This window comes from Cynocephalus volans, chromosome 13 (genome assembly GCF_027409185.1).
Source record: "Cynocephalus volans isolate mCynVol1 chromosome 13, mCynVol1.pri, whole genome shotgun sequence".
In the NCBI taxonomy this organism is placed as follows: Eukaryota; Metazoa; Chordata; class Mammalia; order Dermoptera; family Cynocephalidae; genus Cynocephalus; species Cynocephalus volans.
The window spans coordinates 107,132,813-107,156,203 of NC_084472.1; the positions used below are offsets into that span (position 1 = coordinate 107,132,813).

General features: G+C 37.8%; 1 protein-coding gene across 2 annotated transcripts in view; it reads left to right on the forward strand.

Annotated features, from left to right (window-relative positions):
• The window catches only part of UNC5D (unc-5 netrin receptor D), a 534,662-nt gene that overhangs the window by 286,679 nt on the left and 224,592 nt on the right, over positions 1–23,391 (forward strand). For both annotated transcript variants that reach the window (XM_063077218.1, XM_063077219.1), the window contains exon 2: positions 18,438–18,656. In XM_063077218.1, coding sequence (XP_062933288.1) covers positions 18,438–18,656 — 219 coding nt within the window. The remainder of the gene's footprint in view (positions 1–18,437; positions 18,657–23,391) is intronic.

A 23,391-nucleotide genomic window follows, 5' to 3' on the forward strand; every position in this document is an offset into this window, starting at 1 on the left:
CAACTTTACATAATAAAGTATATTAAATGGATCTATAAGTATTTCTTCAACTGCAGTTGTGATTTAAGACCCATTTTTATTCCTAATTACAATAGTACTGTTGTGTTGGCTTTTCTGAAACATTAATTCACAATTTTTTTTTAAAAAGGCAATTATGAAAAGATACTGTTGTATAAGTATGTAATTTTCAAGAAATGACAGATCTGATTATTCACCTGGAGGCTGCAAGAATAAAGACTAGTTGGAGTTTCATAGCAACTTAAAATTCCTTCTGGAACATCTGAAATTAGGAATGTGCTCTCTCGACTCTAGCTTTTTTGTTTTAATTGGGCAGAAAAGCAATGTGTTACTTCAAAGGTATTTAGTCATAGTAAAATCCAGTTCAGCTATTAAAAAAGAAAGTCTTCTTTTCTCTCCCTGCCCCAGAGTGTTCATAAAAAGTCTACAAATGTGGCCTGTTATTTTGTGTATGTCCCAAATTTAACTGGCATAATTATCTTCAGAGTTGGCTCATTAAGCATTACTCTCTTCTGTGAATCACTGTAGTGTGACAATGGCCCAGCAGTGAAATAGTTCCCTGTGAAACAAAGGAAAAAAGCATGATTTTGCTCTGTTAGTTTTACCTTTAAGTCTATCGTTGTCTATTGAGAGCATTGCTTTGATGTACAATTAATCTAACTGAAACCTGGTGTTTTCCACTTTCTAATGGAAAACTAGTTAACTGCATTTGCGACAGGCCCAGACCTTCAACCAAGCCTGGGATCCACATTTATCTTGAAGGTGTGTGTTCCCTGCAGTCATATGGAGAGTACCACATTCTTCAGAAAGTGACTCCTGCGTCCTTGGACACTGGAGCTGTAAAAAGAGCGGGACTCACCCCATCCATCTTGCCTGGTTCTGTAACAGGGACGCTGCCTCAAAAGTATGTAATACCTTAGAAGCTAAGGATACGTAGATCAGTGGCCAGTTCTAAGTCTTTGTGGTGGTGGTTATAATTGTTTTATCTGGGATTAGTGTGGAGTGGGGCTGGGGACTACATTTAAAGAGTTAAATGGAAGACCAATGAGTATTTTTGGTTTTTTACACTGCTAACTTTTTAATCTCTACAGAATTATTTATAAGAACTTTAAATATTGAGAAGTGAAGGATTGTTTTCCTCAAATGAAGACAAAATATCTTTCTACTTTCTGCTAGCTAGGAAAAGGGCATGAACAAGGAGGGGTAAATTATCATCTCATTTATATGGTTTTCTCTGTAAATTCCAATTCCTCCCCCCTCCCCATTGTTTGAATGGCACATGAATGCCAGGTTGCTTCAGTAAGCACTGCGCGTACATCTGACGTTCCAGTACCCTCCATGACTCCCTCTGCTCAAGGCACCCTGGCTTTTTCCCCGAGATTGTGAATGAGTGCATAAGTGACTGTCTGCAGAGTAATCATGGGTCAGAACTCAGTGTGCCTTCACGTCTGCTTTCATCACATCTTATAATGGATTTCTCTCTGTAAAGGAGTGTCACCCAGAAAAAAAGATTTTTTAAAGAAATAAAAATTACCTCTAAGTTGTACTCCAACAGATTGAATAGTAAAAATTGTAGGCTGGCTCTTTGGTTACATTTTTTTCTCCTTTGTTCCATATTGAGACATTTAGGATCTTTCCTTACGGCTCTACCTCGAGTACCTCCAGAGCTATTCCCTCGTATTGCCAGTACAATATATAGCAGATGAACAAGTAGGGATGGGTTTTATTTAATCATTGTATCCCAGAGGCTTCTTTCTGAAACATGAACACCTATCTTACTCACCTTGGGCTGCTATAAGAAAAATACTGTAGATTTGGTGGCATTTTAAAGTCAAAATAATATTGCTCACAGTTCTGGAGGCGGGCAAGTCCAAGATCAATGTGTCAGAAGATTCATTGTCTGGTGAGGGCCAGCTTCCTGATTTGCAGATGTCTGTCTTCTTGTGTCCTCACATGGCAGAGAACAGAGAGAGATGAAGCTCTCCTTCTTTGGGCACTAATTGTATTCATAAAGTCTGTATCCTCATGACCTAAATTACTTTACAAAGGCCCCACCTCCTAACACAATTGCTTTGGGCGTTAGGCTTACAACATGAATTTGGGGGGACACAACATTCAGTATATAACAGTGCACAGTCAGGATTACTGTGACTTCTGGAAAAATCTGGTTATTCTTATAGTTGACACATTATAGCATCATATATCAGTGGGAAAATTTCTAAGCCTCAGTTTTCTTTTTCAATCTTCTATTGCAACGACCATGTTATAGGAATGAAATGGTGATGAGGATACTTCAAAAAGTTCATGGAAAAATGGAATTGAAAGATAATGCAAATCTTTCCATGAACTTGCTGAAGACCCCTTATATACTGAGGGTTTTTTCCAACAAGCAACTTGTAATTTTGTTCTCGACAGCTTTCTCTGACACTGTTGTGCCATTGTCTATATGACACGGTCAACTTTAAATGCTGTCTAAACACTAATGTTTCATGTCTTGACATTGTTGTCTCCATATATGGGAACTAAATGTGCTTTATTTCTAATTTTCAGTTGTGATCTTATATCTCAACCCTAATGTGAAGTCAACTATAAGCATCTTCACTGGTTTCCTATTTGAGAGACCTTGGGTTGGTGATTCTAGATTTACTTAAAGATCAATTCAAAATAAATGTTTACTCATTTAGAAAAAAAATATATATATCTGAAAAGTATGCAGTATCACTTTTAGGTAAAGATACCAGAAAATATGTCCTTTCTGGGATTTAGCAGTGTCATTGTTTCTTTAATATTTGGAATGGCCACAGAGATTGTTTTTGACTAAGAGAGCACTCTAGTCAAACTTGTTTTACAAAAAATTCTGAGAGACAGGAGAAAAAAAATAATGTAATGATCTTAGCATCTATTCTTTTCTCTCCCTTTCTATGCCCACTTACCTAGCAAGAAAATTTTGATACTCCCCACGTACTTGCTCTGGAATCACATCTAAATTTTAGGGAATGTTTCCTTCCTCCTAGGGCACATTGATCCATTTGACTGATGGTTTAATATCTTTCCCCAAAGTACCAACTAGTGTTAGTTGATTCTTTTAATTTCAAAACCTGTTCAGTAGTAATGCAGGTCATTACCGATCTCCTGACCCAGACCCTGGGTGCCAACGAAATTAAGTGCTTGTTGTAAGCCATAGGTACCTGCAGGCTATCAGCCTATTGATGATAAATAGCGAACTGTAATGGCCTAGCAATATGCACATGATTGTCTAATTCATATTCATCCGTACATGGAGATAGGGTGCTGAGATAGCTAAATAATTAAATCACATAATGCAATTAAGCTTTCTCTATTACGGTGCTCTTTACCCCCATTCTTTTTGCTGACAGTATGCATACCAGGCTTCACCCTAGCACAGTGCAGCTGAGTAGGTAACACAAGCTACTCAAGTATGCAGTAGTTTTGCTGTTGCGGTGCCCTTTTCTAAGGTTCGTAAGTCAAATGCCAGATTCTCAAGGTATGACAGCAGGTCTTCAAATGATGTACATAAAGCTCTTTACTGAACACATTACAGCAAAAGCTACAAGACTAAATACTCCAAGAACATCTGGGTCCCCAGAATTGGTCACCAGGTTATAATCTTAGATATTGCCTTTTACGGAAAAAGTATGTAAAATTTTCAGGCATTTCCTGGAGCGCTGCTGAGTTGACTGGGCTCTTCCTCTATCAGTTTCTCCCTCACAAACACAAAAAGTAACCTACCAGACGCAAAGCTGTTTCACCCTTCACCATCCATCCGCCCCTTAATTTGCCTTTATTCATTAATAATAAAATGCTAACAATAACTTCTACTATAGAATGTCTGTTATGTGCCATATAATATCTGTAGTGGATTGAATTATGTCCCCCCAAAACTCTTTGAAGCTTGACTTGTCCCTCAAGTTTTATGTATTAGAAACTTAGCCCAAAATGTGACTGTTAAGAGGGTGGGAAATCCTATATGGTAATTTTAATTTTTTTTTTTTTTTTTAAATTTTATTTTGTCGATATACATTGTGGCTGATTATTGCTCCCCATCACCAAAACCTCCCTCCCTTCTCCCTCCCCCCCTCCCCCCCAACAATGTCCTTTCTGTTTGCTTGTCGTATCAACTTCAAGTAATTGTGGTTGTTATAACTTCTTCCACCCCCCCGGTTTGTGTGTGTGTGTGTGTGTGTGTGTGTGTGTGTGTGTGTGTGTGTGTGAGTGTGAGTGTGTGAATTTATATATTAATTTTTAGCTCCCACCAATAAGTGAGAACATGTGGTATTTCTCTTTCTGTGCCTGACTTGTTTCACTTAATATAATTCTCTCAAGGTCCATCCATGTTGTTGCAAATGGCAGTATTTCATTCGTTTTTATAGCTGAGTAGTATTCCATTGTGTAGATGTACCACATTTTCCGTATCCACTCATCCGATGATGGACATTTGGGCTGGTTCCAACTCTTGGCTATTGTAAAGAGTGCTGCGATAAACATTGGGAAACAGGTATACCTTCGACTTGATGATTTCCATTCCTCTGGGTATATACCCAACAGTGGGATAGCTGGGTCGTATGGTAGATCTATCTGCAATTGTTTGAGGAACCTCCATACCATTTTCCATAGAGGCTGCACCATTTTGCAGTCCCACCAACAATGTATGAGAGTTCCTTTTTCTCCGCAGCCTCGCCAGCATTTATCGTTCATAGTCTTTTGGATTTTAGCCATCCTAACTGGGGTTAGATGGTATCTCAATGTGGTTTTCTTTGCATTTCCCGGATGCTGAGTGATGTTGAGCATTTTTTCATATGTCTGTTGGCCATTTGGATATCTTCCTTAGAGAAATGCCTACTTAGCTCTTTTGCCCATTTTTTAATCGGGTTGCTTGTTTTCTTCTTGTACAGTTGTTTGAGTTCCTTATATATTCTGGATATTAATCCTTTGTCAGATGTATATTTTGCAAATATTTTCTCCCACTCTGTTGGTTGTCTTTTAACTCTTTTAATTGTTTCTTTTGCTGTGCAGAAGCTTTTTAGTTTGATATAATCCCATTTGTTTATTTTTCCTTTGGTTGCCCGTGCTTTTGGGGTCGTATTCATGAAGTCTGTGCCCAGTCCTATTTCCTGAAGTGTTTCTCCTATGTTTTCTTTAAGAAGTTTTATTGTTTCAGGGTGTATATTTAAATCCTTAATCCATTTTGAGTTGATTTTAGTATACGGCGAGAGGTATGGATCTAGTTTCATTCTCCTGCATATGGATATCCAGTTCTCCCAGTACCATTTGCTGAAGAGGCAGTCCCTTCACCACTGAATAGGCTTGGTGCCTTTGTCAAAGATCAGCTGACAGTAAGTGTGTGGGTTGATTTCTGGATTCTCTATTCTATTCCATTGGTCAGTGTGTCTGTTTTTATGCCAGTACCATACTGTTTTGGTTATTATAGCTTTGTAGTATAGCTTAAAGTCAGGTAGTGTTATGCCTCCAGCTTTATTTTTTTTGCTCAGCATTGCTTTGGCTATGCGTGGTCTTTTATTGTTCCATATAAATGTCTGGATAGTTTTTTCCATTTCTGAGAAAAATGTCTTTGGAATTTTGATGGGGATTGCATTGAATTTGTATATCACTTTGGGTAGTATGGACATTTAAGGTGGAGCCTTGAAGAGGTGATTGGATTGTAGGATCATGCAGTAGTGAATGGATTAAAAATGGCGGTCAGGGGTGTGGTTCTGAGGGCCTCTCTCTCTCTTTCCACCATCTTACAATGTGAGATCCCTAGATCACTATCACCGCTGCCAGATGGACTTTGGACTTCTCAGCCTCAGAAACTATAAGCAATTAATTTCATTTTCTTTATAAATTACCCACTTCCAAGTATTTTGTTATAACAATACAAAATGGACTAATACAATATTCTAATTTGCTTACATTTATCTAGTTGAACGTACAGTCTTGTAGTATTATATTATTTTTCTACATGGCAAAATATGGCAGCTAAGGAAGGTTAGATATCTTGCCTAAGATCATATAGCTAATTAGAGAGCCTGGATTTCAATCTAGCTCTGCCTAACTCTAAAGCCCACCTTTGTTCCCCTGTACCAGGCTGCCTCTTGATAAAAGATATCAGGAGGAGCAATATTTTGTTCTTCAAAGACAACTTGGTATAAATCTGTTTCTGACAGTGTCTAGCATCTTCTGTAAGGAGGATAAGGAAATTAAGCCCCTCTATTGTACAAGTTTCACATCCCAATCAGATAACTGTCAAATCAGGACACAGCTTCTATTGCTGGACACAAGTGCCATGTGTCGCATATTGTCAGTCTTTACCAAATACCACAACCCGGCAGGCACAACTAAATCTGTGTATTAGGAAAAATAACAAAGGAATTAAAGGATTTCATATCAAAACTTCATCCACATATCAGTGTCTTGGGTGATTTCTAGAAGGACTGTGTTCTGCAAAAAAGGTCATCTCATTAAGAAATGGAAGACAAATCCTGTTTCTTTTACCTTTCTTTATGAATCTTCCACATATAGTTTTTTTTTTTTAAAGATGTGTGTTGTTCTCTACATAAGTCCCTCTCGTTTAGAGCTAACCACTCTAGTCAAAATTCTGTCGCATTTGGAATAGTGAAACCGATCTCTTGATTGCTGTAATCCAAAATTCTTTTAAAAAAAATGTGATAATGAGTGAATTAACGAATTGGAAAAAATAACATAAAAAGCAAGGCGTTACTGGTATCATTTAAGCACTTGATACTGAAACAATGGAATCTATACATTCAAGTTATGTTTTACTTAGTTTTAGATTTATACAGCTACATCCTTCTTAAAACTCTGTGAAACAAATTTTAAGTGATTACCTTCTAAATTGCTTATGCATAGTTTTCAAATGAAAATAGTTGATAAGAATGTTTTGGTATTTAACTTTGCTAGTAATCAGGAAGCGTGTGTTAAACAATATTTCTTTTACCAGTTAATTAACAAATATCTCAAAGATCATGTTTAAAGCTGAGGAGGACTGGTAAATTCCTGTAATGCTGGTGCCTACATCAGTTTGCACGGTCCTTTGGATGATAAATTTAGCAGTGCGTCATTTGTTCTCAGTATGCTTCATTGCAAAGATAATGGTCACAAAGTTTTATCACAGCTTCAGTTATTTACTAATTTTTTACTTTTTGAATTTGTTCAGCAAACTTGTGTTGAGTCTGAAAACTGTTTTGTTACTGGAGATATAAATAATCAACAAGATTTTCACATCCTTTGCTTTCATGGAACTTAGTCTAGAGGAAGGTGCACTGAAATACACGAAGAATCATGTAGTAGTTCACAGTGTTATGGAAGGGCAAAGAGAGGAATGTAACCGACCCAGAATTTGGGAGGCTCAGGTAGGGCTTTCACATAAGATGTGTCAACTAAGCTGGACCTAAAGAATGAAAATGGGTGGCTATAAGCAAAAGAGAGGGGAAACTAGTATTATGGGCAGAAGGAAAGGCTTGTGTGCAGGCCTCAGGTGCAGAGCATTTACATCTCTGAAGGAATGGAGAGAGAGCTCCTGCAGATTTCAGGTGGTGAAGTGATGAGGCATGAAGCTAGAGATATAAGGAACCAGATTATAAAAGGTTTGGTCAGTCACATTAAAAAAATAGGTGTTTTATTCAAAGAATATTAAGACAGAATGACATGCTTGAATTTGCATTTTGGAAAGCTCACTCTGCTTGGCAGGGTAGAGAACGGATGGAAGGAGGGCAAGCAAGGATGGCAGAAGACAAACTCCTTGAAGTACCCTCGTATTTGGGAGACAGAATCAATACAGTTTAATGTTGAATGGGGGGAAAGTAGGTGATTCCTAGATTCTGGCGTGGGCACTCAGTGAATGCTGGAGCCCTTCTCTGGTTTATGGAACTTAGGCCCAAGAGCGGGTCTGAGGAGTGAGGCTGTACGTTTGCTTCAGGCATAGGAAGTTTGAGAAGTGGTTGGGACATTTAGGTGAATATATCTAGAGGCAAATCAGTGTACAGATCTGAAGCTCTAGAGAGAACTGAAGATATAAATGTGTACATAATCAAGATAGAGATGGTAAGTAGAGAATATCAATATAACACTAAAATTTAGATATAACGAAGTGTTAAGCTCCAAAGAAATAGCTAGATCAGCACTGACACACCTACTCTTATACAATCATTAAGAATTAGTTTTATAAGAAGCTCATAATACCATGATAAAATAACATATTGCAAATATACATGTACCCTCTGTATGCAAAGCCAGATTATTAAATATGTATCTGAAAAAGATACTTGAATGAAGTGTATCAAATTATTAATAACATTAGTTTTGGGGAATTCGGTGACAATGGATGACAATGTTTTTTATATATATTGTTTGTACTTTTGTATAATTTAGGATGTCATAATTTTTAATATAAGGTACATAATAAAATGTTAAAGATTATATTTTTACTTTTACTTGATTTTACTAGGATGTTTGCGAGGTCATTATGAAAGAAACTTCCTGAGATTGTTTTCTTGGTAAAATTTCTCAAACGGTAGTAACACAAATTTAATATTTTGTGTCCCGCCGAAACAATGGAGAAATACTGTTCTAGATGTCATTAGAGAGTTTTACCCTGAGTCTGCTTTTTACATCCCTTTGAAAAGTTTCTTAACCTTTGAGGGCCTGGATGACCTCTTTGTTTATTTTATCATTACAAGAGTTGGCTCGGGTTTTATCTAAGGTGACCCCACACTGTATTTTGCCTGTGTCCACATCACATACAAAAAATTCTATCAACCCACCTTCCTGTCAGATCAGCTCATATTTAAATTTTTGAGATATGCAGCTAAAGGGTCGCAGTGTGAGTTTTTGAGATGTGACTTCACATCTAATAGAAGTGTATTTATTTTAGAGAGAATTTAGTGTTTGTTCCTTATACTTTTGTTTTCCCTCTTGTTTCTTCTTTTTGTCATAAAACATTGAAAGTCCCTGCTGTATTAGTGTGTGGAACATAAAACACAAAGCTCTTCCTGAAAGGTAATTTTCCAAAAATGAAAAATAGGAGAATGGTGTTTGATTGTTTGGTTTTCTGTCATTCAGTGTTACATTAAAACAACCATTTTTCCATAACTATGAATGGCCTCACTCTTGAAAACTGTCAGTTACAAATGAAAAGCGATAACACTTTGAAAGCCAAACCTTTCCCAAATCCCACTAGGTTTTCAGATGAATTTGAGAACTAGTCAGTGGTACACATTCATACACAAATATATCCATTGTTGCGGGGAAAAATTAAGCAATTTATAAACTCCATCTCATCCACTATTCTCAGTGAAATGCTTTTTTACATTTAAAAATGAATAATTTTTATAAATATTGTAATCTGATTCTTTTCCATTTTTCCTGAGGACATATTTGTTTTTTTAGTTTTTTCCTGATTCATGGACTTTAATACACTAAAGTTATACACGATGAAGTAAAATCTAAAAGTTGCCATAGTTTAAAGAGCCTTTTATATGCCTTCACTAGTATATAGAAGTGTGTGTATTTCCTGAGTATGTGTTTATTCTAGAAAAAATAAAACAGAAAAAGCAAAGAAATACAAATTCAAATCATCAATGTCCCACCAACCATAGAAACCCATTGGGCTAAATTTGACATCTTACTTAAAGTGTTTTTGGAGAAACTGTCATGGGAACAGGTGCCTCATGCTAAATTGTTGTTTGTTATATTAAGAGATAAAGCTCTATTTGCCATGGGAACTAGTGTAGATTCTGGTTTAGATCTAATTTCAGAGGCCAGTTTTGCAGATAACTTAAGAGCTAAAACGATGGTTATAATTTAAAAATCAAAGCAAAACAAAAATATTTTCTTAGTGACCACCTTGGGAAATATGTCACCTGTGTTAGTGTGGCTGAAAGCAACTCTGTCCTATGTGTTAAAAACAGCATGGTTGCTTCCACAAAATATACACACAGAATTACTTTAAACTGGCCATAGGGTCCATGCCGTAAACCAAGACAGCTTTCTGTCTGTAATTGGGCGATTACTGTGTGTCCACATCTCTAAAAGTTCTTAGTGCAAGGGCCAGAGAAATGAGATATGTTAGTTTGTTCCATGTGAGTGTTAAAATTGTTTTTTCCATTTCTGTGAAGAATGTCGTTGGTATTTTGATGGGTTTTGCATTGAATCTGTAGATCACTTTGGTTAGTATTTTCACAATGTTAATTCTTCCAATCCAAGAGTATGAAATGTCTTTCTGTCTTTTTGTGTCTTCTTTAATTTCTCTGGTAGTGGTTTGTAGTTCTCATTGTAGAGATCTTTCACCCCCTTGGATAAATTGATTCTTAGGTGGGTTTTTTTTTTTTTTTTTTTTGGTGACTTGTAAATGGGCTTACTTTATTTCTCTTTCTGTTAGGTCATTATTGGAGAATAAAAATACAACTGATTTGGGGGCATTTATTCTGTATCCTGCAACTATACTGAAATTATTCACCATCTCTAGGAGTTTTTTAATAGAGTCTTTACATTTTTCTATATATAGTGTCATGTCATCTGCAGGTAGGGACGGTTTGACTTCATCTTTACCAATCTGGATGCCCTTTATTTCTTTCTCTTACCTGATTGCTCTGGCTAGTACCTTCAGTACTATGTTAAATAAAACTGGTGAGAGTGGACATCCTTCTTTTGTTCCTGTTCCTAAGGGAAAAGCCTTCAGTTTTTCCCCACTCAGAATGATACTGACAGTGGGTTTGTCACAGATGGCTTTTATTGTGTTGAGATACTCTCCTTCTATACCTAATTTGTTGACAGTCTTTATCATGAAGGGATGTTGAATTTTGTGAAATGCTTTTTCTGCTTCTATTGAGATAATCATACGGTTTTCTTGATTTTGTTGGTGTATCACATTTATTGATGTGTTTCATTTGTTGAACCATCCTTGCATCCCTGGGATGAATCCCACTTGATCATGTTATACAATTTTTTGTGTGTGTTGCTCCATTCTGATTGCTAAAGTTTTGTTGAGGATTTTTGTATCTGTGTTCATAAAGGATTATTTGCCTGTAAGTTTCTTTTTTTGCTGTTTCTTTATCTAGTTTTGGTATCAAAGTCATGCCGGCCTCATAGAATGAGTTTTGGATAATGGCTTCTGTTTCAGTTGTTTGGAATACTTTGAGGAGAATTGGCATTAATTCCTCTTTAAAGGTTTGATAGAATTCAGCTGTAAAGCCATCCAGATCTGGGCTTTTCTTTGGAAAATTGCTGATTACCACTTCAATCTCGTTGCTTAAACCCTGAATAGCCAAAGCAATTCTGAACAAGAAAGAATAATAAAGCTGGAGACATAACACTACCTGACTTCCAGTTATACTACAAAGCTATAGTAACCCAAACAGCATCGTACTGTCATAACAATAGACACTTGGACTAGGGGAGCAGAATAGAGAACCCAGAAATCACCCCTCAGGCTTATAGCCATCTGATATTTGACAAAGGTAACAAAAACATACATTGGGAAAAAGACTGCCTCTTCATTAAGTGGTGCTGGGAAAATTGGATATCCATATGCAGAAGAATGAAACTAGGCAAGCACCTCTCACCATATTCTAAAATCAACTCAAAATGGATTAAAGACTTAAGTATAAGACCTGAAACTATAAAAGTACTAAGGGAAAATATAGGGGAAAAACTTCAGGACCTAGGTCTGGGCACAGACTTTATGAACATGAGCCCAAAAGCACAAGCAACAAAAGAAAAACAAACAAACAAACAAACAAATTCTTTATCAAACTAAAAAGCTTTTGCACAGCAAAGGAAACAGTCAACAGACTGAAAAGACAATCTACAGAGTGGGAGAAGATATTTGCAAACTATACATCTGGCAAGGGATTAATATCCAGAATATGCAAGGAACTCAAGCAATTACACAGGAAAAAAACAAACAGCCCAATTAAAAAATGGGCAAAGGAGCTGAACAGACATTTTTCAAAGGAAGACATACAAATGGCCAACAGTAATATGAAAAAATGTTCATCAGGGAAATGCAAATTATAACCACACTGAGATATCATCTCTCACTCCAGTTAGACTGGCTTATAAGCAAAAAGACAGAGAATAACAAATGCTGGCAAGGATGTTAATACTCCTACACTGTTGGTGGGACTGCGAATTAGTACAGCCACTATGGAAAACATGGATATTTCTCAAACAACTACAAATCTACCATACGATCCAGCAATCCCACTTCTGGGTATTTACCCAAAGGAGTGGAAATCATCATGTCGAAGGGATACCTGCACTCCCATATTCTTTGCAGCTCTGTTTACAATAGCCAAGATATGGAACCAACCTAAATGTCCATCGATGGATGACTGGATAAGGAAAATGTGGTATATATACACCGTGGAATACTACTCTACCATAAAAAATTGAAATTCTGCCATTCACAACAACATGCATGAGCTTGGAGAAACATATGTTGAGAGAAGTTAGCAAAGTACAAGGGAAAACTACCACATGTCCTCACTCATAAGTGGAGCTAAGAGAGAAAGCAGAAAGGAAAGAAAGACCACAGTGGTGTGTTAGACTTGCAGAGGGAGAGAACAGACCTTAGGGTTGCAGTGTTGGTTGGGGGAAGGAGGTCGAGGATTAATTTGGTGGGGGACAAGGGGTATAATTGCAATTTATGGTAAAGGGCATGCTGCTGGTATTGATCTGGCCATCCCATCTCGGGCACTAGTGGTACTGGTCAGCTTTGTACCACGTGAATATTCATAATCAATAAAAAAGAAAAAAATGTGAGATGTTAGAACTGATTAGGACCAATGTCTAGTAAAATCTCAAACTCTTGAAAACTTGCATCCTAATGAAGATATATGGCTCTGCCTAACTTTTTAACTTCCATGCCATGCACTCGTGGCACATTATAATTCATCCATCCCACAGTCTCTGCAGTTTCCTTCTCGCCTCTTTATCTCTGCACCTGCCATGCCCTCCATTGGAATGCCCCTCCCAGTTGCCTGTTTGGTCAATTCATTTAACCAAACTGTGCTGAAATGTAGTATTTCCTGTGATGCCTGCCACAAACCTTCCCAAGGGGAGTTAGGCTGCCTGTCCTCTGAGTTTCTGTGACACTTACATAGACTTCTAATATACGGTTAGCACACTTGTCATTGTTCTGTTATCATTTCTCTATTTTTAGTCTGTGAGCTCCTATGTATTAGTCACTTTTGAATTCCTAGTACCTAGAACACTGCCTATTTTTAGTAGGCATACACACATACGTATGTTCAAAAGAAATTATTGAGTGCATTCAAGTACATTGTGAAAATGCAGACAATAATGAGCATGCTTTTGTAAGCCCCACTGAAATTTGAAGCTCCTTCTTTCGGGAACTAATCATGGCTCTTCTCATTTCTTTGAATGTGTTGTAAGCATTGTCTACTATCTTTCCCTCTGCAGAATTTAAGATCTGCTCAATGAAATAAGGTCTTAGGCTGACAATATATAAGATCTGCACAAGTGAGGTGAACAATGCAAACACAACAATGTAAAATATTTCCATTTTTATTAGAAGTTGGGAAGCAAGCAAAATTGTTTCTGAGTTTTAAAAAAAAAATAAACTTTTATGGGGCCTGGGGAAAGAGTCTGTGTATCATAAATTGCATTAAATATTTGGTATGTAAAATTCCGGCTGTTCTGCATTAAACAGGTACAATGCATCCCCTGTCTAATTAAGTAACCATATGGAGACAAGTCACATTTACATAAACAAAAGAAGAGAACCCAGCTCTATTGTGTTGCCATTTAGATTGTGTAACTTGGTTTCCAGGTATAGACTTCTGCTCTGCCTCGCATATTGTCATGGGCCAAAATGCTACAGACAATGAGCAGAATTTAAAGGTGCCTTCCCTTAGATATTGCAGTGAGAGGGGCTCTGGAATGGTATGAAATCTACATTTAATAACTACTTGCCTATTAAAGCCAATAGTTTTGGGATCTGGCCAATAGGAAATCCATTATCTGCTTTGCAAGAGAGGCATGCGTATGATGTAACCTGTCACTATATGTTTATTGAATAAATGCTACACAACATGTTTTCAGTTTTGACTTAACAGAATTTTACTAACATACACATGGGTAGCAAATAGTAAAGAAATGTTGTAAGCAGTAATTCATATCATGAGTGCTCACACGAAAATGATTTAATAGTAATTACAAAACTGAAATATAAATATTAGTATAGTAAGTTTGGGAATGGAAATCATAGGGATCATACTTATAATTCTTTTTTCTTTTGCTGTTTTTTATCCACACAGTGATGCTGAAGGTGGTATTAGTGATGGTACATAATATGTACGTAAAATTTAACCATTTACTGCATTTTTTAAACACATTATCTCATTTTAATATCACAATACACTAGTAGATTTTAATCACCCATTTTTACGGATGAGAAAAGTGGAGCCTCAGAGTTAAGTAACTCCCCCAAGGTCACAGCGTTAGCCCAGACCATGTTAGATTATTTGATTCTTTATAAATGGCAGCTGTTATTTTTGCTTCCTGCTGACATAGTTCCCATGTTTCCTAGTTTACCAAAACTCTTTTCTTAACAGCTAATGGCATTGGAATTTAATTAAGTGGAGCCTGGAGTTCTGGCTTTAAGGAGGAGGATCCGCTGTGTCAGTGAGGAATGTTTTCTTCCAGAAATAACAGAAAATCTATATCAGTAGCTTTAAATAAGTAGTGATGGTTAACACATGACCTGGGGGTGAGTATCTTCTAGATTTGGTTCAGGCTCTCCATGGTGTGAGTGCTGAGGCCTCCATGCTTATTACTGAGTTTTCCTCATTATCTTCCCCAGTTAAAGCAGGAAAAAAAAAAAAAAGAAGGGTAGTATCAAGAAAATAGGAGCTTTCTCAGAAGCTTCTGTTTATGACTCATTTGCTAGGCCAGTGTCATGTGACCATGCCAACATGAAAGGAAGTTGTCAGGCTGGATCACAGATCCCTCTGCCCCATCCTGTGCAGGTCACAAGTTAGGTAGTTGGAAAAGATTCTGGCAGCCGTAAGCACAATAGATATGCTTTTATTTCAAATGCAGCTCTGCCTCCAGGGGTTCAGAACTGTTGTCTTTTATACTACAAGTACACAGTAGTGGCAACAAGCCAAGGAGTGCATGGGCGCACATGCACAGTGACACTACTCTTATATAACCTGTTTACAGCAAATGTACTAAAATGTGCTGAATCATGTCCTGCCTGATATGAGGTGAGGGAGCCTGACTAAGCTGTTATTTTCTTCACAGAGTCAACTAAGGCATGACTTTTCCAGCCTCTACTTGAAATAGCGGTGTGGAAGAAGGCAGCTGGCTAGGTCATAGAGTCACTAGCTTTTGTCACACCATATGTTAAAACTTTTTTCTGAGTTATAGTAGTGGCAAAAGGTATTAAGATTACAAATAAATAAATTTATGTTGAAGCAAAAAAGAACTCATGCAGTCTTCTATAAAACTGTCTGTTACAGGCAGTGACCTCCCCACACCCTGTGCTATGAACAGAATCTGGCAGCAATTTTTAAGCCCCTTAGAAGTTTCCACTTCACTTTTCGTTCCTCTTTCTTCCCTCCTTTCCACTTGAAGAACTGCCAGAGGATTTCCTGAAGAATTCAGTTCCAAAGCACTAGGTAGGCCTGAGCATGGTGGCATGCGTGGGGAAGCCCTGTGGGGTACAGAAGGGGTTCCCTCCGGGAGAGCCAGCCAGCTGAGGGAATCGAGCTGTGGGACAGGGCTTTGTGCTCCCAGAATTACAGCTTGACCCAGTGAGAAACTGGGGTGGAAATATCATATGTATGCAAATAAATTCCTGTAATCTCTCACCTTCCCATTAGCCACCCATCGTTTTCCTTTGTTTCTTGTTTTCATGGATCCCAGTCCTTTTCCTATGCGTACGTGATTTTGACACTACATCAGTAATAAAGACAAAATGTTATATTTTACCTTTTTTATTTCTTTTCTGAGCATTAAGATTGGTTGATTCTTAAGGGAGGTCCTTGGATAACCAGGACATTCAGTCTCAGATTTTCCATTCCACTCTCCTGCTCTGTTTCAGATGCAATCTGAACTAGTTACTTTATCTAAAGGGCATTTATTAAAATGGCAGAAAGGTAACTTAATTGCTTTTAGATCTCTGTGCTTTCTAAGTTAGATGGTTAAAACTTGATTTATCTTATGATCTATTGCCTTGATGTGTTTATTTGGCATTTTATTTACACTGGATAAATGTGTTCTCATTACATACTTAGAGGTCAATATTTATGACCCTTTCTCTCCTCTCCTCCATTTCAGATAGTTATGTCAGGAGCATTCATGCACTGTTACTAATTAAGCAAAAATGTGTCATTCAAAATGTATGTCTACACCTGTTTGCTCAGGACACCACTATAGGTTTGGATATGTATTCTTTATCAGGTGACCTTTTATTGAACAGTGCATTAATTTGGACAGAACTCAAGCCCCTGATGGGAGTGTGAGTGTCTGACCGTATAAAATGGATTTACAAAAGCCTACAGGGACTTAGTTTTTATTGATGATGGAAATTGGCATGCACAGTCGATAACAAAATAAATTAATATGTGATATATTTTATGAAGTCCATTGTAAATATAATTTAAAACACAAAAAACCCCTCTACATACCTGAGAATCTATCCAGAAACCCCTCTTACTCTGTGATATATACACACTTTATTTTCTGAGTGACTTTATTGTGCTTTTATGACTTAAACTGTTTGCCCTTACTTTTTAGAGTATTCACTTTATGATGATTTTTTGATACTTCCAATTACTTGCACTTGAGTTGGCTTTTCCATTGCAAATACATTTCAAGGCTTATAGTATCTTAAACTCTTTGTTATTTGAAGCTATCTTTTTTTCCTTAAGTTGATGTATTAAATGGGAAAAGATATCTGGTTTGGAAGAACCAAGTTGTTATGTTTAATTCATTGCAGTGGCAAATCATGCTTGTGTGTTCACAGTGGCAAAGACTCATTTTCATAACTCACTGTCTTTTCTTATATGAAATTCCTCATGAACACTGAGCCCCCCTCCCCCATTTTTTACATTTGAGAATTTTCTCTAAAGTTTCTAAAACCTAAAACGCAATGTTACTTTCTGCTATTAGAGAAGCGTGCTTACCTTTGACAATGCTACTGATCTGGGCTGTTGACTTACACGTGAGCAGGGAAAGGCTCTGTTCAGAAATGCACTGACGGCCAGGTGAGGCCACAGAAATGCCAGGCGAGGCCACAGAATGTCCCACTCCCAGGCTCTTTCCTGAGAGTTGGATCTGATGGATGGAGTTGTTTCTCCAGTAGTTCCCTAGGACACTTTCCTCAGCTCAGTCTTAAACACCGGTTTGATCTCAACAGGAACAACTCTTTCCAGGTATATTTGATCTTGGTCTTGAAATCTTTGCTCTTATTGTCCTTTCAGTGGAATGGCCTTTGGAAGGCACAAGATACCAGTCCTCATGGTCATCTCCACCTTGTTCAGCAGTCACACCTTTCTGCCCTTGATTTTGTGGTAATTTTCCAGTACTTAAGTCCATACTAAATGTTGTGAAGAGGCAAGGAAACAAAGTCCTGGCTCCTGCTTTTCCCCTTTTGTATTGTTTCATCGGGTCCCTGAGGTTAGGGGAGGACCATGTCTGTTCCTTTCCTTTGAACAGATGTCATTATAGCTGCTAACGACACACTCAGAGCGATTTCAGTGATCTTAGTTCTCAGCCTGGGTAGTTCGATCCATGGTAAATGCTGGAGGAATGCTGGGGCAGAGCATGGGCCAGAGGATGGACTCACGTTTCTTTTGAGGGGGTAGGAAGTTGGGGAGTTATCCAAGGTAGTATCCAGGTCATCTCCAATGTTCCATAGATGAAAGAAAGTGGACAACTTGGAATTTTGTGCACGTATCTTGTGACTGAGTACCCCCCACCATCATTGCTGTCATTCTCACACATTTGTGTAGAACAACATCCATCCCCACCAGTTTTCAAGGTTTTGAGGGAGCCTCGGGTCTTCATTGAACCCTTTGAGGTAACCACTTGCCAGAATGAATCTTGGGATTCACCCCACAGATATTTATCTCAAGTCTTTACTCACACACACTCAGATTCAAACTGAGGTTTGTTGGGTCTCCTATTCATTAATTTGTCCAATAACACTGAAGATGTGTCCAGCTTGGGGTACCATATAGTGCTAGCTCAGCTTCTAGAAGATAATTCATCTGCACAGGGCTTGCAAGTTGCTGTGGTGAACAGAGACTTTTCCAGAACAGACTCTTAGAGCTGGTGTGGGTTTAGCATTGTGTTGTGATTTACGCACTGTCAGTGTGGGCTGTGCTCTGATGTCCTCTTTAATTTCACAGGCACTGACAATGGTGAAGTCCTTCCTGAATCCATCCCATCAGCTCCTGGGACACTGCCTCATTTCATAGAGGAGCCAGATGATGCTTACATCATTAAGAGTAACCCGATTGCACTCAGGTGCAAAGCGAGGCCAGCCATGCAGATATTCTTCAAGTGCAACGGCGAGTGGGTGCATCAGAATGAGCACGTGTCTGAGGAAAGCCTGGACGAGAGTTCAGGTAAGAGCAGAGCAGTCCGAAGCAGCCATGGTAGCTCCTCGAATTCTTACACTGCTGCGTGTCTGGGAAAGACTGGAAACCACCCACCGTTGCCTTATTTGAATGAGGTCGTATTTTCATCATCCCAGACATGTAAATCTTCTGAATGACTTCGTAGCTCCCTTGGTAGTCTGTTCCAATACGGTACAGAGACATTTTCTCTTGTTCTGTATAACTTTAACACCTAACTTTGTATGGGAGTTAATGTTCTCACTGGAAATAAAACCAGGCAGACAGTGTTCTGAATTCTAAGTATTTTAAAGACAAATATTAAATCTTCCATCAGACACATTTTTAAGCAGCATAATTCCAACTTTTTATCCTTTCCTCCTAGATATTGTGTTTTCCGAGTCCTCTTTAAGTGTCTTTCATTGCTGTGTAGTGACAGACCCCAAATTAGATTACCGTCCTCTACAGGGTCTCCAATATGAAAGTATCCTAGGGCCATCTTCCTTAGTTTGGCCGGTTTGGCTGATAAGTGGTGCTGGTAAAAATGATGACCATACTAGCTAATGTTTGAGCGCACACCATGTATAAGACCATCTCTAAGCATTTGATAGACACTGTCGCACTCAGTCTTTACCACAGCCGTCAGGGTAAATAATGCTGTTATTGCCTTCTTACTCACAAGGAAACTGAGGCTCAAAGAAATTAAGTGCTTGCGCTGGATGTCGACATGAGATAATTTGACTCAAAACCTTCAAAGTGTATAAGTTTTTGTATTTTAGAGTATAACAGAAACAGTATATGCTTTTGAACTTTAGTTCCTCAGACCAGTTCCTCCAATCTGGTTGTACCCTAGATGATTGATTTTATTAGTCATGACTTGATAAACTTACGTAGATATCAGGTTTTGAATAAGTCAGAAAATCTCAGTATAATTAGGAAGTTTCAAATCAGCTTAATTTATTAACTATAAACCAATGATATTCAATATACTAGGCTAGGCCTTTCAGAGTATTCAAAGATATGTAAGATACAGCCTATTTAGGTGGGATTTACACCTACTGATAGGGATAAGAGAAATATACCAATAATTGCAGTACAGATGAAGTTGGGGTAAATGTCTGAAGAGAGGCGTACGGTGCTATGGAGAACTTACAGGAGAGGTCACATCTCACTGGGATTGTCAGGGAAGGAGTTGATCGATAACATTTGAAAGGGACATTGATGAACATGTAATTCAAGTGGGCATCATTAATGATACACTGTTTGTTCAGCAAGAAGTTTGGTTTGGTTGAAATATAAAATTAATGTAGTAGAATAGCAGCTGATAGCTAGAAAATGTAGTTTAATCAATGGCATAAAAGGCCTCAAATGCCAGGGTGAGGAGTTCTTAATCTTATGGTAATTGATCATATTGATATATGGGAGTGCAGCGCTGGAGCTCTGCTTAAAGGATGAATCTGGCAGAAGTGTTTGGAAAGGTAAAGAGAAACAAGAATGAGGAAGTTTGGAGACTTGGGTAATTCAGATGAGAGATCGTTAAGTCTGACTCTAGAGTCATGGCCACAGAAATAAGAACTAGATGTCTGGTATAAGAAGCACTGTAATAAAGAGGACTTAAGAGCTAATTGAATGGGTGAATGAAGATGGAGAAATAGAAATTAACCTCTTAACAGAAGGGTAATGCAATTTATATGAATAATTACATTAACAAGGAGAAAAATCTGAGATTGTCGATTTTGAGACTGGACAAGCTGATTTTGGAGTGTTTATCGTGTGTAATGAAGAGATGTAGATAGAAAAGTGTACTTGTTATCATCAGTAAAAAATGAAGCCGTGGAAATGGAGTTGTGAAGAAAGAAGGGGCAATAATGAACAGGAAATGGACCTAGAGACGGAGCTTTTGGGGACTTAGAGAGAAGAGTATCAGAATCTGACAAAGAAGTAACTAGACTATGCTGTGTTTCAAAGCAAAAAGAGAAAAGCATTTCAGAAAGATTTTCCTGTAATACTCTATCTCTGCCTAGGAATTAATAAAGAAAAGGGCCAAAAAGTAAATATTTTATTTATATGTATGAACTGTGGTAATAATTATATAGCTTTAAACTACTTTGGGATTCCAGTGTAAATGAAAAACTTCAAAAGGCAGAGAAACACCTAAAACCTTATCACATTTCTCTATTCATTCTAGATTGGAACTAGTGTGAGAAAGGAAAAAAAAAATACCTGTTTTAGAGATATTGTTCTTTAGTCCAAAGCATTCATAGATTACTGGAATCTAAATGTGAGCACTGGAAGAGATTTTAATGATAATCTAACAGCCCCATTTTATACATTAAAACTCTTAAGATCCAACAGCTGCAACTAGTTCATGGTATAGCTATTTCCAAAACCCAGATCTCCTGGTTTCTACGTCAGACATGTTTCTTCAACACAGATTGCTACACTCCTTCCAAATCAAAATGTTGACAAGTTTTCTTGCTCATGTGCGGGCAGATTGCAGCACCTGGCTTATCATTTCCATCCTGAATCTGTTTAGGGTTTCAGTCTCCCATGTGCATAATTCTACCCATCTCATTGGAATTTCTTTATTTCTGATCATTTCTGCCATCTTAGTGTCAATCCCTTGTTCTGTGTCATATTTCTGGCACTGTTAGACAACAGCTTGTAACAAACAAAGATGGTGAGACATTTCCAGAATTGCAGGTAGCTTCCTTCTTGAGAGAAGGGTGTGGCATACTCAAGGGAGAAGAAAAAAGCAAATCGAGCCTTGGTGTCAAAACATTTCTGATTTCCTGCTCCCAAGCTCGAGATCTAGGATAGACTTAGGTGGACAGCTGTGGTTTTAGGAGAGATTGAGTCAGAGACAGTAGCAATCTCATTTACCTTGGCATGAAAAATCCAGGCAAGACTCTGAAATTTGGGAGAGGGCGACAAAGAAAACATGTACCATTTCAGCAGTGGCCTGTGAAACAACGGTAGAATATGAAAGATCATGTACCTTACACTCAATTAGTCCTGCTGGAAAGCACTTAAATACCAGTGGCTCAGTAGGGCTGTGTGTTTTACCCTCAGAAGTCTCTGTCCTAGATTTTGCTTAGTAATGAACTAAAAATATTGGAATCCTATTGGGTACACAGTTCCAAATGAAACATAGGAAGAACAGTGAAAAATGATCAGCCATTTTTAATACCCCTGCTAGAAAATCTTATATCTGTTCTCATTTAAAGACCTCTGTAAGTATTGCAAGCCAATTTAGCGGTGCACCTCTTATAATTCCACAACGTTCTGTTTTGTTATTGCTTCCCCCTTTAAATTCCCCTAGCATTGCTAGGCAACTCCATGTCCTGCGAATAGCAATTTTGATTACATTCTCTACCTCCAAGTAAAAATCTCCCCCTCTCCACTTCCTTTTTTTTATTAAAAAAAAAAAGGGCAGTAAAAGTCACATATTTCAAAGGAACTAGGCAGAACAGAAATTCATAAATGACAAAATCTGAAGAGATTATATACCAATTTTTAAAAAATGCTGTTGAGAAAGAATTTAAGTTTTAACAGTTACCTTTTTGAAAAGAATTTAATAAGCACAACCTTTTCTTCCAAGTCATTTTGATTGAATCAACAGGAAAGAAATGTCTCTCCCTAAACAGTTTTCTTCAGTGTGGTTAATGAAAATTGCTGTCTACCACACACTGCAATTATGTTTTGTAAGCTCTGTATTAATAGTGGAATAGTGGAAATCAGAGCAAGATGAGTGCAGATGATATACCCCAAACCAATACATAAGTGCAATTAAGGCTGGAAACAAAACGGCCTCAGGTATTGAGAAGAGATGTGTTATCTCCCTTGGGTTCTCCAGTGCAGACCCGGAGAACAGGGCTTGACTACCTGTACAGACTTAATGGCTTTTGATTGGGTCTGTCAAATAATTCCTGCCAGTCCAGTAGGAGTGATTGACACTGAGAAGCCAAGTACAGTGGGACCACATTGACCAGAGAGAGAGAAAATCGTCCGTGTTATTTTAAGTCTTCTTATTGGAAGTAACTTCTTATATATATATATATATATATATATCTTTGGACATTGTATCCTCCATTTCTGAAATTCCAGAGAATTTTGATATCCTTTTTACTTACAGGGTTTCTTTTATCACAGAACTAATGGGAAAGGCATAGGACCCGGGAGTGCTTGGAGTAGACACAGAATCTTTTGTGTTTCTAAATTGGAAGCAATAAGTCCTTTCAGTTGTTAAAGACTGCAAGCTGCCTTTGGTCTTTCTGGTAATTCGGCTCGTCATCTAACAGTTCAAATAGGAAGAAAAAGGATTGTGTGTTTTCATGCAATTTAGCTTGGAAAACCCAGAGCTAGAGTTATTTCCTGCAAAAAGTACAATTTATTTGACATGAGTTACTGTGTTTGCACAGACACGGCTATACCTCTTAGTAATGTACACTTTGAGTTCTCTGCACAAGCCAGGGATCCTCTTTCATTTGTTCTGCCTCATTTCATTTGGAAATATGGGAAGTCTTCTTCCTTGTGTTTTTCCTCTGTTAACATCTGGAAGCTTTGAGTTAAGAGGTATTCCCAGTCCAGAAAAGGGACTGTGAAATTTAGTGACACAGAAATGAAGAGCTTTAATATAACAGGCACACACACATTTACACACATAACATTCAACAAGCCAAACACATCTTGGCAATCAAGAGGATGTCGCCTTTGGGAAGCTTGAGTTATCAATACACTAAACCAC